Genomic DNA, 16,323 nt, shown 5'->3' with positions numbered 1-16,323 from the left:
AATTTGATGCCGCTCAAACAAGAAGCGGGCTACATTCATGCCGCTCTGCATAAAACGGGTGCATCTTGTTTAAAATTCACGCCACCAAATGCAAAGAGACACAGAAAACGTTGAGAATACATTCAGATACCCCCCGCAGTTGCCCCACAAAGTTACTACCAGGGTTGGATGAATGGATGGTATCGAATCAAAATATGGAAATTTTCAGAATTTTAGAGGGCGCCAGGCACCGGGGAGGACCCGTCCCGTCTCATGAATACGTATATCGAAGTGGAGAAGTTATTTCCATGGACACTACCGCAAATTCAGCCTCGTAACTGCTGTGATTCTCTATCCCGTATATACATCGATAAATTATATCCATGTTATTGCCACCTTAAACTGGGCTTCTGGCGTGCATATTGCCTCGTCAGATCCGAGTTCCTATTCGATAGTTGAGATAAACTAGTACCCTGCGCTGGGCAAGATTTGAAAATATTTTTGGGTAACTGAATAACATTATCCAGAATGACTTCCTGACGACCATATAGTTATGTGCCCTCTTTTACACCTTTTGATAACGGATGTATATGTATGTGTATTGATTCAGTTAGCAATTCAGCCTTTGAAAGACGTCAGCAAGTAGGAAATTTTGAAACAATCTTTCGCACTCGGCGTATATATCAATGGGTTGCTTTTTAGTTACATTACCCGGAATTTGCTTTCAAGGGTTTAGAGATTGTCTTTTTTATTTTCAAGGGCTCATCTTCTGGGGCTTTATAAATTCTTAGTAAATCAATGTGTACCTATTTGAACGACTTTCTATTGGATGTATTTAACATTTGATTAATGAGAAAGGGAAGTTTAATTCATGAAGTTACATATTTTCAAGCGATAGTACCAGTGCACATGCTTATATGGTTATTATTAAATCTTAATATGTAATTTCGTGTGCTAATTAAGCTCTCATATGATCATATGTACATATGTATGAAACTACGAATATATTGCAATTGATTGAATACGCGAATTTAGCTACGCGCGTAGATGTCGGTTTCATGAATTTAAATCTGAAGCATATTTAGTACAAATCAGAGTAATGATCTCGAAAAGAAGAGGCAATCAATTACAATATTGCTATCGTAATGGTCCCTAGATGATAGAAAAAGTGGAGATTCTGGTATTCAGGACGAAATAAAACTATCACTACAACATCAAATACAAAGTGCTCCCAAAAACCAGCATGGGCTACGGCCATGCATAGTTCCCAAGCATAAGTTCTTTCATACTATTAACAGGAACTGTATAGGGTACTTCATCTCAGTAGTAGTAACAAGTACGCCTAAATCTTGAAAATCAAAGGGTAAGCAGTAGTGAACAAAGAACCTATCAGAAATAAAGCCCTCCCGCCCTCCCAGCCCCCAGTTTCCGACTCATTTTACTCTAGGAATAAGTTCACCACTCCCACCATTTCTTTTTCTTGGGAATCTCTGGGGGTTTGTAGTCCTCCTTCGGCGGATCTTCCCTCTCCTTCTGTAGCCTTTCTTCTTCTTCTGCTTTCTCCCCTAATGGATCCTCTCTCAATTTCCTTAACCTTTCTTCCTCCTCTGCCTTTTCTCCGAGGGGGTCTTCCCTTAGCTTTCTTAGTATTTCGTCCTCCGCCGCTTTTTTCTTGTCCTTTGCATATTTGATAACATCCCCCAGTGGTCGATCGGGCGGTACAATAACGTAAGGTTTTAATTGTGTTCTCTCCATAGGAACATCTTTACTGCTACCTCCATCTGTGCTTCCTACTCTGTGTTTACTACCACAACAACCACAGCATGCAGCACCTGGGGCAAGAATGGTTGAACTTTCTGATGTGCTGTATCTATGGAGGCGGCCATCAACGGCAGCTTGGAGGGCGGCCTGTTGTGCTATTCCTTCAAGGCTAGTGGCGTCGAACGTTTCAAAAAAGTTGCCGCAAGGTTGTAAGGTCGGGATACGGTACATAGACGGGCCAGGGGATCTGTTATAGCGAGCGATACTAAGACAAATTTAATTAGGCTTCTAGAGATGATTCGGAAAGAATATAGAACTTACGGGCTACGCATCCAGCTAATGGAAATCTTTGGGTATCCAACGCAGTTCGCTAGGTTCCGTATACGGACTCTAAATGGATGCTGATATTGTTGAGCAAGGGCTTTTTCGCTGATTCCGTCCGTAATTTCCCCGGTGCTGATATCGCCAAATTTTGTAGATTTATCTTGGGAACTAGGATCACTTTCATTCTCGAGCCGAATAGACCCTCGTTTTTTTCCGCCGAACATTTTATCACGACACCATCTAAGCCATGTGGCAATAAGGCCACGCTTCACGGGTCTACTAACGTGTCCACCTAATGCAAGTTGACCTCCTTGAAGCTGTCGGCTTTCGCGGCTCTTTCTTCGTTTCTCCTGCCAGTCTGCAAGCCATTTTGGTGTGATCTTCGGGATCCAGATGAATTTGACTTTCTGTTTGAAACGCTTGTACGCCCAAACACACTGTTGTACTTCCCGCTGTATGTGGAATAAACAGCAAATGTCCCAGTAAATCTTCTCCGCTTCAGGGCCAAAGCCGAAGACTATTCCAAGAATCCAGCTTGCCACTACTTTGATCCACCGTTGGTACTGGAAATGTGGGTTGTCCGGAAATTTGTAGATTGTGTCCCACCAGTCTGCGTGAACGGCGTCCCAATCGTAAGGTAGCATTGGGGAGAGGCAGAATTGAACGAAGCCGTAGATGTTTGTAGGGTAGTAGATCAGGGTGAATAAGGCACCTATGAGGTAGAGACGCTGGAAGGAGGTGTCAAGGGAAGAATCGGATCGGAATATGTCGATTACTGTGCGTTCCGCCAAATGTTTGTTGATTTTGTAGAATGCGACGACTAGATCCAATTTTTGAGGGTTAGAACATATCCTGAGTGCTTCGATCAAAAATGAAAACGGATCTACGAACTTGTGAATCCAAGAGCGGCGGTCGAGAGTAGAAGGGGCCACCCGAGGATGATCAAAGAAAGCCATGAATTATCGATCGGTGGATGACACCCAAACACAGGTGTGAGATAGTACCGACTTGGTTGGACTACATAATGCAGCCCAGCGAGAAGGATGGGGAATAGCCCAACAAGACCCCACTCGTACATCATTCTTTGCCGTTTCATCTTTTTCGTTTCGCGATACATCGACAGACCCCAGAATAGTCTGCATATTGTGAGCATGATGCACATAACGGCGGCGTTAATTGCACCGAACTCGGCGGCGAGTTTCCATTTGATTACAAAGTCGCAATATCCGCGACCTTGCCAGCCGGTTATGACGGATTTCCATGTCGGCCAGATGATGGCATCCGTAAGACAAAATAAAAGGTCGGTTTGAAGCCAGAAGCAGAGGAGAGCAGCAGCGACATTTTCACGACGAATCTGCCAGATGAAAGGAACCACGAGACCTATGATGGCTGTGATGGAACAAAAAACGAAGAAACCGTATTCGGCGGACATCTTTTCGTCTAAGTTGATGATGAGATATTTGTCAAAGTTCGTGATGACAAAGGATAGTTGCTCTGAGAATTGATTTGGTATTGGAGAAGGTGATGTTTTGGCTTTATGTGAGTCTCGAAGGGCGATGAGAATTTCTATGACGATTGTAAAGGTGATGATTGATATGTGGAATAAGTGAGACTCTAACAATTCGCAGATGGTATCGAGTAGACGAGGAAGAGTGAAAACAAGGAGCCGGGGCATGTCAAATTATCCAAACCATAATACACAGCCGCGAAGACGTCCTAAGAGCGCTTTCGGGGGCTGCCAGGATCCATGGAACCTAATGGGCTTTAAATAATGTCATTCGATGACTGGTAAATGTGGTGTGGTTGGAGGGGAAGAGCGAGGGTCGCGATAGTTGGTGTGGTGTTGTTCAATCTATTCAAGCCACAGCTAAGGTTCTCGAAATGTGTTGTGGTGTGGTAATTTACCACTATTCAAGCCACATCTCTGCTGTCTCGGCGAATGCCAAGTGTGGCTTGAATAGCAATATGTGGCACGAAATCCCATTTCCGAAGCACAATCTGAAACGGTGGTAGCGCAAACACCAACATGAATAGAAAGTGAGAAAGCACTTTCCCTGACCTCATACCGTGAGCTGGTCTGGAGGCACTACATTAGCTAAAAGGCTCTACTGTAAGAAGAGCAGTTTTAAGCTGCTGAGTCAATCAGCCTAGCTTGCGGGATATTCTCGACCCTTCATCTTCAAGAAGAGAAAAATAATGTATAGTCGGTGAATCTTGGTCTCTTTTGGTTCCCAGACGTCAGAGGGGCGTGTGAATACTGTATTAGTCTGAATAAATATATTCTACAAAAGATGAAAGATGAATAGATAGGAACGCTAAGAATTGCAACCAAAAAATACACTGAACGCCTTCCTTGTAAATTCTATGCAATTAAGCTGCCAGCCTCGTTATGCATTATTATGAAGAAATGGCCGTTGGGGAGCTGGGTAAATAGATGGTTCCCGTTCCTAACGGCCAAATCTGCTTCCCTAGTTTATCCTTCCCGATACGTATCGATATAAGTATCAAGGTGTAGAATGTTACAGCAATTCAAGAGCCTCCCTTGATTACATCGTGAGGATATTGGGTAAATCTTTATCTTTTGGTTGATCTAGCATTCCTTTTCGGGAGGGGCTAGTTCCCCAATGCTTGACACTGCTCTGGCAGAAGTAGTTATGTTGTTATCCACCATTCTCTTCACGTCCTCTTTCGCCATTTGGAAGACCTAGTTTCCCGTTTTGGAGGCTTATTTGTACCAGGTGGTTGGGGTTCAAAGCCGTTATTTGACCGTTTCTTTGGGACAGCACCGCGTTTCAGACTAGGCTCTTACTCCAGATTATTTTCGCTACCATCGCGGGGGATGTATTCGATGTTCTCGGCATTGAGATAATCCATGGCGTCCTCAGGGAGCTATATGCCAGATTAGCTTTGTCACGTTTTTGATGGAGATATTCTTCATTAAAAGGGAACATATCATACATCACCGACAACTTTTGTCGCGTAGACGCCCGGGACGTATTTATCCAGTCTCAGCCACTTTGCAATCCAGCTCTCAGTTGGCTTGTCGATACTAATGCAGCCTTCATATATCGGAGACGTGCACATTTGAGCGAGGTCGGAACCAGTAGTGTAGTCGAGAACAGGGTGGCAGTTAGGACACCCCTTTCTTGTGAACTCCTATGTAGTGTCATAAGATCTATTAGACTCCAAACAGCATACTTCATGGGGAACAAATAGAATCTTAGGCCGTACATCGAGAGTGAGAACAACGGCGCAGACCATGCAGGCCCTCAAGTAACGAAAATGGTTGGTTGGGACTGGCCGCCACTTGTAATCGGGATTCGCGGAGGACATGGTAGCTAATTCGATAGATAGATAGATTCCGATATTAAGAAACAATAAAATACTGTTTTGTTTACTATTAAGAGGCTTATTCGATGGAAAAAACACGTCCGTCCCGCGAAATGGAGAAGTCGATGGTGTCGAAGTCTGGAGAGGTCGCTGTTCGGTCCTGAGAATTCCTGAGACAGATTGGCTACGACCAGGATCCGGCTTGGCGTGCATCAACGCAATGTCTGCGTGGATCCTCTGGGCAACCAACCAGCCTTTGCGTTGATAAGCTACAACGGAAGAAGTTCTATTGCTATCTCCAAATTCAAAATTATCCCGAGACTATGACACTTCGGAGCTAGATACTTACTTATTTCATAAATCTAGTCTCGTGGCCCTCCGTCTACCGGCTTCTATCGTAAACTTCACCACCAAGGCCGAGATTGCCCTGATTGTGCTGCATGTACGACTCATACATACCAGCCCAATGCTCCTGGTTACCGGAAGCAGTGTGATGGCACCTACAATTGGTCAAAAGCAGGGGCATCGGTACCCAAATTGCTCCGATCCAGCACAAGCCGCCTTATTAATCAAGATTCCACCCTGCAGGCATCCGGCACTTCGACCCCAAACACCAAGCCCAGTCTCGAGCTCCATAAATTCTCGCTGACAACGCTACGTCTTTTTTTCGTCCATTTCTTACCTTCGCTTTTATTCGTGAGAACCGTTCTTGCCTCGCTTGCTTTCCAAGATTTCAAGCGACGGCCCTAGACGCATCTTAGACCTTTTGAAGATTCCATCTTTCGTGCATACAGCTGTAAACACAAATAGAAGTCACGATTATACCTCAGCCTTGCAGATACATTCATAATCAACACCGGCGGAATCGCGTCTGCCTTCGGCGACGATGGGGAAGGATGGAGGATTCTGGTGTTCGGATCCCGACGGCTGGGGCCCTCTGGGCCCTTTCGGAAGTTATCTCACAACTTGCTTCATCGAATCGGTGATAGATGGGGTTAATTTTGGAATGATCATTCTCGGGCTTTATGAGTTATATTCCATGTCGAAGACAAGCTCGTTGCCTGTGAGGAGGAACTGGAATTATTGGTTTAAGCTGGTATGATGTCACTTTGTTTTTTCCGCTGAAGTCTTAGTAGTAGATGGTACTAACTAGGATTTTAGATTCTTGTTGGTCTTCTTTTTCTCTCGACGATTGCCCAGGCCGCCCTTACAATTGAATATGTTGAGGGTTGGGCTGTAGATATCAGTTTCTATACTTCCCTCCTCAGTCTTGCTGCAATCGCCATCGCTTTCGCGATCCACCACTTCGAACATTTCAGAAAACCAGTTTCAAGCGGCGTCCTACTCTTCTTTTGGCTATTTTACATCCTTCTTTATGGCGTACGGATGCAAAACTACATCGAAACCCGCGAATATGAAACACACCTCCCTCTTTTCATTGTCTTTGGGGTTTCCTTTGGTCTTATCGCGATAGTATTCCTCCTTGAGTGGCTAGGACCGAAGCCCAAGTCACCATACGAGGCGATCATGGACGATGAACTCAACTGCCCGATCGCGGAATCAAATATCTTCACAATCCTGACCTTTGGGTGGATGACGCCTCTGATGCAAAAGGGTTACAAAAATTACCTGGAGGCTAAAGACCTCTGGGACATGCGAAAGGAGGATTCTGCTAAAACAAACGGATACATCCTTGTGGACTCGTGGGAGAAAGAACTCTTGAAAAAGAAGCCTTCTCTCTGGTTAGCAATGGCTCGGGGATATGGGTTTCCCTTTGGCTTCGCCGGTCTTTTCAAAATCGTCCATGATATCCTTGCTTTCGTGCAGCCCCAACTCCTCCGGCTTCTCATAAGCTTCATACAATCCTACGAGACCAAGGATCCACAGCGTGTGACTCGTGGCCTATTAATCGGGTTCGCCATGTTCCTAGCTTCCGTAATGCAAACTACAGCATTGCATCAATACTTCCAGCGTACCTTCGAAATCGGTATGCGAGTACGTGCTGGTCTTTCGTCCCAAATTTACCAAAAATCCCTACGCCTCTCAAATGAGGGTCGAGCAGCACGTACCACTGGCGAGATTGTCAATCTTATGGCGGTGGATACGTCCCGTCTAGAGTTTTTGGCACAATATGGACAGAACATCTGGTCATCTCCCTTCCAGATCATAGTCTGTATGATCTCCCTCTATGATCTCGTCGGGTATAGCATGTTTGCCGGTATTGCAGTAATGGTCATTATGGTACCCGTGAATTGGCTAATTGCCCGACTTATGAAGAAATTCCAAGTCGCACAAATGAAGAACAAGGACTCAAGAACTCGCCTTGTTGCAGAAATCGTCAACAATATGAAGAGTATCAAGCTTTATGCCTGGGGGGCAGCTTTCATGGCGCGGCTCACGGATATTCGAAACAAGGAGCTTGGGACTCTTCGAAAGATGGGTGTCACTCAAGCCTTTGCTAATTTTACGTGGAATACTTCGCCATTCTTAGTTTCATGCGTGACTTTCACAACGTTTGCATTAACTAGCAATAAGCCATTGACCACCGAGATTGTGTTCCCGGCCTTGACCCTTTTCAACTTGTTAACATTCCCTTTGGCAATGTTGCCAATGGTCATTTCCATGATCGTCGAAGCTACGGTGGCGGTCGATCGCTTGTCCTCCTTCCTCACGGCTGAGGAAGTGCAACCGGACGCAGTGACAAGAGAGCCACCGGCAACCCACCAGGGAGATGTCACTGTCAAAATTGTAAACGGGCGGTTTACATGGAACAGAGACTGGACAGACGATAAAGATGCCCTCAAGAATATTGATTTTGTGGCGAAGAAAGGGGAGCTCTCTTGCATCGTTGGGCGAGTTGGGCAGGGAAAGTCTTCGCTTCTCTCAGCAATTCTCGGCGACCTTTGGAAGAAGAATGGAACTGTTATGGTCAGGGGCGGTGTGGCTTATGTAGCGCAGCAGTCTTGGGTTATGAATGGTACAATCAAAGACAACATTTTGTTTGGCCACAAATGGGATGAGGATTTCTATCTTCAAGTTATCAAGGCTTGCGCTCTTGTCGATGACCTTGCCGTCCTGCCCGCTGGTGACAGAACAGAGGTTGGCGAAAAGGGTATTTCTCTATCTGGTGGCCAAAAGGCGCGGTTGACACTTGCACGAGCAGTTTATGCACGAGCAGACGTCTACCTCCTCGATGACTGCCTATCAGCAGTCGATCAACATGTCGGACGTCATCTCATCAATGAAGTGCTCGGACCCAACGGCCTACTTTGTACCAAGACCCGTGTTATGGCAACGAACCAAATCCCGATCCTCATGGTCGCTGATTACATTACCATGTTAAAAGATGGTGAAGTCGATGAACACGGCACGTACCAAGGTGTTATGACCGCCAAAAGGGATATTTACAACCTTCTCAAGACAATTCGGGAAAATACAGACGAAAACTCTAATAGCGACGAAACTCTCACGCCGGTGAATACTGACACTTCTGCAAACGCTTCTGACGACGAAGAACAACTCGACAAGGTCGGCGGATTACCCGCTACTGGACCTAGTAACGTTCAGAAAAAGAAGAGTCGCACGTTTAGTTCTGGAACTCTACGCCGCGCTAGTGTTGCTAGCCATAGGAAACGTCGCATTATCAACGATGATGATGGCGAAGACAACAAGAACAAGGAACATCAAGAAAAGGGTAAAGTTAGCTGGGATGTCTACAAAGAATATGCGCGAGCATCCAATTGGCTTGCTTTCTCGATCTATGTGATTGCATTGATCGGAGCATTGGTAGGGCAGTTGGGAAGCAGTGTCTGGTTGAAGAAGTGGTCAGAATACAATGACAAGCACCAAACAAATGAAAACGTTGGGATGTGGGTTGGGTTTTACTTTGCAATCGGCTTTGGGGCCTCCGCTTTAGTAGCTATTCAAACGTTGATATTGTGGATATTCTGCTCTATCGAGGTTGGTTCTACACGCTCGCCAAACTACGGTTTAAAATTGACGATACTAATTATGTGTCCCGTATAGGCGGCACGGAAACTGCATCAGCGTATGGCAACAGCCATTTTCCGTAGTCCAATGTCCTTCTTCGAAACTACGCCGACAGGACGGATCCTTAACCGCTTCTCTGGTGATGTTTACAAGGTCGATGAACTACTAGCTCGTACCTTCAACCAGCTATTCTCGAACGCCGCACGCTGCGCATTTACTTTTCTCCTCATCTCCTGGGGCACTCCAGCCTTCATTGCACTGATTGTCCCGCTTTTGATGCTCTATTTCTACATTCAACGATATTATCTAAGCACCTCGCGAGAATTGAAGAGATTGGATTCTACATCCAGAAGCCCTATTTTCGCACACTTTCAAGAGTCCCTTGGAGGCCTTGCAACGATTAGAGCCTATCAACAACAGGATAGATTCTGGCATGAGAACGAGATGCTCGTCGATGGGAATCTAAGAGCCTATTTCCCATCTATTAGCGCCAACCGTTGGCTAGCCGTTAGACTGGAATTTATTGGGTCTGTTATCATTCTCGGGGCTGCGATCCTTGCAGTCGCCGCCGTCGCCAGCGGGTCCGAATTGAGCGCCGGTATGGTCGGTTTGTCCATGAGTTATGCTCTTCAAATTACGCAGAGCTTGAACTGGGTTGTTAGACAAACGGTGGAGGTGGAGACAAACATCGTCAGCGTTGAGAGAATCCTCGAGTATGCGAGACTTAAACCTGAAGCTGAAGAGGTGGTCAAGCGAAACCGACCCTCCGTAAATTGGCCTCCGAGAGGTGGTGTGCAATTCAAGAACTTCTCAACAAGATACAGGGAGGGACTGGAATTAGTGCTTAAAGATATCAATCTCGATATTAAACCCAAGGAGAAGATTGGAGTTGTTGGACGAACAGGTGCGGGCAAGTCATCGCTTACGCTCGCATTGTTCAGGATTATCGAAGCGGTTCAAGGACACATTGAAATTGACGATGTAGATACCTCTCTCATCGGGCTTCTTGATTTGAGGAAACGGTTAGCAATTATTCCGCAAGATGCAGCCTTGTTCGATATGAGTGTGCGTGAAAACTTGGATCCAGCTGGGGCGAGGGACGATACAGAGCTCTGGGGGGTGTTGGAACTGTCGCACTTGAAGGAGCACGTTAGCAAGATGGAAGGCAAGTTAGATGCAAAGATCAACGAGGGAGGAACGAATTTGAGTGCGGGTCAGAGACAGTTGATGTGTCTTGCTCGGGCACTGTTGACACCGTCAAATATATTGGTGTTGGATGAAGGTGAGGATATTCCTTGTTTGTCTACATTCTCTTTGTGCGAGTGTGGGTCGGTATTCGGACCGATGTCGTATGATAGACAGCGTAAAAGAGTCAAAAAATCCTGAATTGGATATGTTGCTCCGAACAAGTCCGACATACGTTAAAGTTCGAAACCAGGATTGTGGTTTCGCGCTCGACCATGGTTGTCCCCACTTCTGGAAGCTGTCAAGGATATGGTGTTGAGAGCTTTAAGTTGCAACTTACAAGGGTGGAGGTCGCTCTGAATTGTCAGCATCGAGATTTGCTAACGTCCTCATTTTAATTTCCCGATATTAGCCACCGCTGCCGTTGATGTGGAGACTGATGCAGTAAGTTGACATTCCCCATGAAATCTTGACAGCTGTTTCACTGCCTGATGCTCCCTGCCGCTTCATCTCTCGGCATTTGTCGCATGTGAAAAGTTTCCTTCGCGCTGACGTTTCGACTCCCTCTTTACTATTTTATAGGTCCTTCAAAAAACCATTCGAGAGGAGTTCCGTGATAAGACAATGATTACAATTGCGCATCGGATAAGTAAGTTTTACCGTTTGCATCCCTTGTTAAGCTTTTGTGGAGTGTGAACTCCTCATGACGTGTGCCATGAGCCATACATAATCATCGCACCCTTGCTGCCTAGCAAATTTATATGGTATTGGTAATCACTAGTTACGCGGAGTGCTAATGGTCATCTGGTATGAAATTACAGATACTATCCTAGATAGCGACCGCATCATCGTTCTCGACGCCGGTCGTGTAGCAGAATTTGATACACCAGCAGCACTTTTAGCAAAGGGAACTGATAGCCTTTTCCACGGACTCGTAAAGGAAGCTGGATTGTTGGAAGAAAATATTGCAGCTGCGAACGCAACTGCTGCTGCCACCGGAACAACTGCAACGACGGCAGGTGTAGATGGCAAGCCGACGACCGCTGCCTCGAAAGATTGAAGATGCTAGGAGGGGGAGCCATGCGCAGGGGGTAGTGCAGCGAGATCTGGGGGGCATTCTTGGCTCTTCTAGCCGAGCTCCTGGGGTGTTTCTATATTTCGGAGAGTTATGGGGCAGTGGAAAAGATAGGAAAGGTCATTCTAACAAACAAGGAGGTATAGGGGAAGGAATTCGAGGTGATGATGATGGTGTGATATTTGCTAAGATATTGCATATGTGTGTGCATTTGTGACATGGTGTGTACGTTTATTATGAAGAGGGATATGTACTAATATAGTCATTGGATGATAATTTGGTATTTAAAAGAAAGACATATGGATTTTATTGCATTAGGTATCAGAAATCAAAAGATTTGTATTTTCCTCATTGATCAAGAACCTTTGATATAGCTATATTAGAATTGTGGCAATAAGTAAAGCAGGTATGGTGGCTACGATGGAATTAATTGTAAAAAGAGCTCTGCGGCATTTTCGTCGGCATATATTATTCCCATATACCAGCACCTTATAAGCTGGCAAGTCTGAGTTTACAAGGCATGGAGAGACGGGAAACGGGAAACGGGAAACTCATGTAAACCCTTGGATCTTTTTGACGTATGTAGTGTCCAGCATTCGTATGAACACCGAATTCGATACCATTGTTCTCGTAAAAAACGCCTTGGTGTATTTATTCTTAGGCATTGAATAACCAGATTGCATAACATGCGCAGGACATAGAATTGATTTCTATCAGTCGATAAGGTGGGGACCCTGCAGTGGCCCTCGAATATTTCGGTAATGGAGGGTCGAAGTTGAATTCACCGACAAGGCTGTTTTATCCTTGTTCCTGTAGCTCGATGTGATAGGCATATGCTTCCAGGTTTTTCTTGTTAAGATAGGCTATAGTACTATAGTTAGGATAGGATCCATACATACACAATACATATGTACATATATGTATGTACATACATAGGACCAGCGCATCGGAATCTCCAGCCTTCCTTTCTAGCCTGGGTGGGTTCCTTAGGTATAGTTTTGTGCCAGGTTCTAGCTAGGTTTAGATTAATTGCCCCAGAATATAAGCTGCAACTCGATATTACTATTGCATGTCAGCAACGGCAGGAACAACACGAGGTGAGGGCCAGGCTTTTGGGCATGGGACGTAGGATAGCCCAGAATCACATTTTTCTTTTCTTTTACGTGCGTCTGTGATGTAGGCGTACGTGTTATTGCATGCTGGGAAACCATACCTATAGTACGACGTTAATGTATGTATGGGAGAGCTCGCGGACGTTTTTCTTCTCCTTGGGTGGGAAGGGAAAAGTCAGGGAATATGCAATAGGACACGAAGCGAGTACGATTCGAGGCGGGTTTCGTCTTATGCTTGTGGGATTTTGCAAGATTTTGTTTCGGATTTTTCCTTTGTGATTTTCTTTTCTTCTTGGATTTTTCCTTTTGATTTTTTCTTGGGATGGATGTTAGATAAGCTGGCTAGGGGGGATTGGAAGTGTGGTATGTGCTATATATGCAATGTGTGGATACGTGTGGTTGATGCTTAGTAGAGCTATAGACGGGACGGGAAGAGGAGATATGTATCTTGATGTTAAGGATGAAAGTACCAGATACTTTCTGGGCATTTGGTGAAGGGGTAGGGGGGTCTTCGATGTTGTATAGATGCACGACCGGATAAACGTTGCATTTGAAGATTGCGAGCTGGAGATGCTCGTTAGGATCATGATGTTCTGGAATTACATGATTGGATCATCAAGTCTATTCGGGCCTTGGAGTTTAGAATACCCCGGATTATTCAAGGGTTTCCTTGAGTGTAATACGTATATAACTCCGGAAACACTTGGGAAAGTTTGAGAAGAACACGGATAGCATGACTAGAAGTGAGAGCGCTCGAGCTCGACGCTTTTGATCTCTCGCAGTAGTGCTTATGAGAATTAATAGTCGTGGTTTGTGGTGGCTGAGGGGCGCGGCGATTACCCGTTTTCAAGTCATAGAAGCCTAGAACTGGCTAGCTGGCTAGCTTGATCGAGAAATCCAAAATTGCGAATCGAATCATATTGCTATGTTCTTGTGGGATTCAAGAAATGCCAATTCGTGTTAAAACAGAGCGCGGCAGGTTGCAATTGCTGTGCCGCAATTCTGACGTCCAGTTTGCAGTCTATGCCGTGCGCCATTGATTAGGCCTAGCCGTTTCTGTTTGATGGGCTTGGGGGATTCAAGGTCACTGGACGAATACGATGCGACGATTCCAGAATGATTATGAAAACCAGCCTGTTTTATTATTACAATTATTATTCAATTTATGGCTTTGTCAGCCAGATAACGACGCTTGCTCTCGTATCACGATGCATGTAAGTTAGCTTATCCCAGCCCGTGGCGTTTTGCAGCAGTCAACGCTCTGGCATTGGGTACACAGAGGTTAGGCTGGATAGCCGCCTTGGGGGGCTGCATCAGCAATGATGAGGTTAGATAATGCATCGATATATCAGGCCGAGAGTGAGGCTCTAAGTTTGGCTAGAATGGTGCCCACAAACCTGAGAGAGAAATACGAGCCAGTGTTTGTTTGGGGTCAAAGGAGTCGCTGCAGCTGAATCAGACGATTAGTATTCTTCAATTGGACCCCTCATACGAAATAATGCATGGGACCCTGACTTGAGCTGTTAACCGAGAAGAGCCTTCATAAAACACTTCATTATAAAGGAAATCCGGCATGTCGTGCTCGCAGCATGCTGGTTGTGGAGGTACCAGAGTATGTCATTACGCCCAATTCAAATGGCGTTGGATTACTTTGCATTTTTGGAGATTGGACAGCGAAGGTGTAGACGTTGCCCAGTGGGTTAAAGCTAAGGCTGAAGACCAGCCAATGTGGGAGTCGAATGGATATCAGACGATCAAGGTCCACAAGGAAAGTCTAGCAAGAAGCTAGTAATTCTACCCAGCTTCCCCGAGTGAAGACTAACAGTAATAGGTAAGGTTCGACACTTTATTGTCGGTGAAGCGGGAAGCACCTTTACTCAGGGCGGGACCAAGTGGCGTCGACACCCGGTAACCTAAATGGATGGGGACCACCAGAGGCAAGGGGATCAGTAGACGAGAAACAACATCGGAGCAAGGGGCAAAGGGATGAGAAAAAACTCATCAGTTCAGAATGATCCTGATATTTCCGGGCTAATTGAAGTCCAAGTGGAGGTGCTTTCGACTTTATCGCGAATACAATTAACGACTTGGCTCGGAGACCCGCATGAGGCTTTTATTGAAGATGTTCCATCGAGTCCATCTGCAAAACCCGACCACGTAAGCTTGGCACGCCACCTTGGCAACGTCATCCATGGTTTTCATTGGGACGGGACGGTTCCGTCCATAGACAATATCTATTTTCCGGCCGTGGGTTTTGTGGACAGACCAATTTTTGTTCTTCTAGCCGTAAGCTTTGCAATCACATTGTAGAGGAGTTAGCATCAAAGGCGGAGATAGAGTATCCTCGAAGGCCGAGTTGAAGGTGTCCATGCACGTATGGACAGCATAGGTACATTGCCAATCAAACCTAAGGCCAGGGATTTGCCGGCCGGACATGCCGTCGACAATAGCTTCCCCATCACGAACTTCAGGGTCATTGATAGCACTAGCGGGTGATCGACACTGCATGGGAGCTTTTTGAAACGCCACGCATATGCAGCGCCGTGACCATGGCCTCAGGAGGGTTTCCGGAGACGGGTTCAAGCATAAGGATTTACGGACTTCCTCCGTCCAGGGAGCGGGCCAGAAAATGGTTTCTTTCAATGTCTGCGAAATTTCGTTAAAATTCCGATCTATTCATCGGTCATCAAGATATTTAGGCAAGAGAGCAAACGAGAAAGTACCTACGGCAAAGGAAGAACTACCGCGCCGGCTAGTTGACTTGCATGGGTTGTGTAAGCGCTGGTAAGCAAGGGCATGACGGCTCGCAAACTATCAAATGAACTGAAGAAGGGTCAAAGGTGCCGACTATCTGCCGAAGCCAATACGGCGATTTCCTCGCATAGAGTCAGCCATGTAGCCCATACGGCTTTCTCGGCATCGTGGTTTCCTTTATTATGTGAGGTTGTTATATACTTAGTTAGGACGTGCAATACTGTCAGCTATCAATCAGCAAAGCAGCTCCAAGCGATAACGGACTGTGGGACACGGTTAAAACGAGACAAGCAAGGATCCCGTTGGTAGCGATACTAGGGCACCATCATCCACTTGCTATGTAATACAGTGATTTTCAACGCGAACATACAACAGCATGCTATACATATGGTAATATGTTAAACATTTCATTTCTCATGGAAGCATGATCGAAGATCGGGCTTTACCTGTTTCGCCTCCTTTTTCTTTTTTCCCCCCTTCAAAATTTCTGTGATAAACTATAAGGTATATTGACTGGTACTTGATATGGAAGTCAGTTTGGTTAGCGAAATACAGTTAATTTCTTGCCTAGGTGGCGCAACTATTGAAAGAAGAAGCAGAGAATTGGCCCAGCTCGCAGATACTACAAATACCTGTGCCAGGTCCCTCCCAACGTATAATAGCTGATATTATAGGCTGCATTCACTTACCACCATTAATTGTGCGCACCGCATTGTCGAAAATTTTCGGATGATAAAGGGTATCATATTAGCCCACCACCATCATGATTCACTCCGAAGACCCCGACTGCGACTTCAGTTGATAAAACGAAAG

At 45.6% G+C, this 16,323-nt stretch overlaps 3 protein-coding genes across 3 annotated transcripts; 1 reads left to right on the top strand and 2 right to left on the bottom strand.

Moving 5' to 3' along the window:
- Positions 1 to 1,434: 1,434 nt before the first annotated feature.
- On the bottom strand, positions 1,435 to 3,739 carry AOL_s00079g307 (uncharacterized protein; the record flags this gene model as incomplete). The annotated part of the gene is made up of 3 exons (XM_011124182.1): positions 1,435 to 2,005; positions 2,062 to 2,884; positions 2,956 to 3,739. The coding sequence occupies 3 exons, from the start codon at positions 3,737 to 3,739 to the stop codon at positions 1,435 to 1,437; spliced, it is 2,178 nt and encodes a 725-aa protein (XP_011122484.1).
- Positions 3,740 to 4,869: 1,130 nt separating this feature from the next.
- On the bottom strand, positions 4,870 to 5,397 carry AOL_s00079g306 (uncharacterized protein; the record flags this gene model as incomplete). The annotated part of the gene is made up of 3 exons (XM_011124181.1): positions 4,870 to 4,953; positions 5,023 to 5,220; positions 5,296 to 5,397. The coding sequence occupies 3 exons, from the start codon at positions 5,395 to 5,397 to the stop codon at positions 4,870 to 4,872; spliced, it is 384 nt and encodes a 127-aa protein (XP_011122483.1).
- An 883-nt stretch (positions 5,398 to 6,280) lies between these two features.
- AOL_s00079g305 (uncharacterized protein) lies at positions 6,281 to 11,629 on the top strand (the record flags this gene model as incomplete). The annotated part of the gene is made up of 6 exons (XM_011124180.1): positions 6,281 to 6,490; positions 6,556 to 9,354; positions 9,421 to 10,666; positions 10,982 to 11,013; positions 11,152 to 11,218; positions 11,391 to 11,629. The coding sequence occupies 6 exons, from the start codon at positions 6,281 to 6,283 to the stop codon at positions 11,627 to 11,629; spliced, it is 4,593 nt and encodes a 1,530-aa protein (XP_011122482.1).
- Between the last annotated feature and the right edge of the window lie 4,694 nt (positions 11,630 to 16,323).

The sequence above is a fragment of the Orbilia oligospora genome, assembly GCF_000225545.1.
Source record: "Orbilia oligospora ATCC 24927 unplaced genomic scaffold scaffold00079, whole genome shotgun sequence".
NCBI lineage: Eukaryota > Fungi > Ascomycota > Orbiliomycetes > Orbiliales > Orbiliaceae > Orbilia > Orbilia oligospora.
This window is presented reverse-complemented; position numbering and strand designations above follow the sequence as displayed.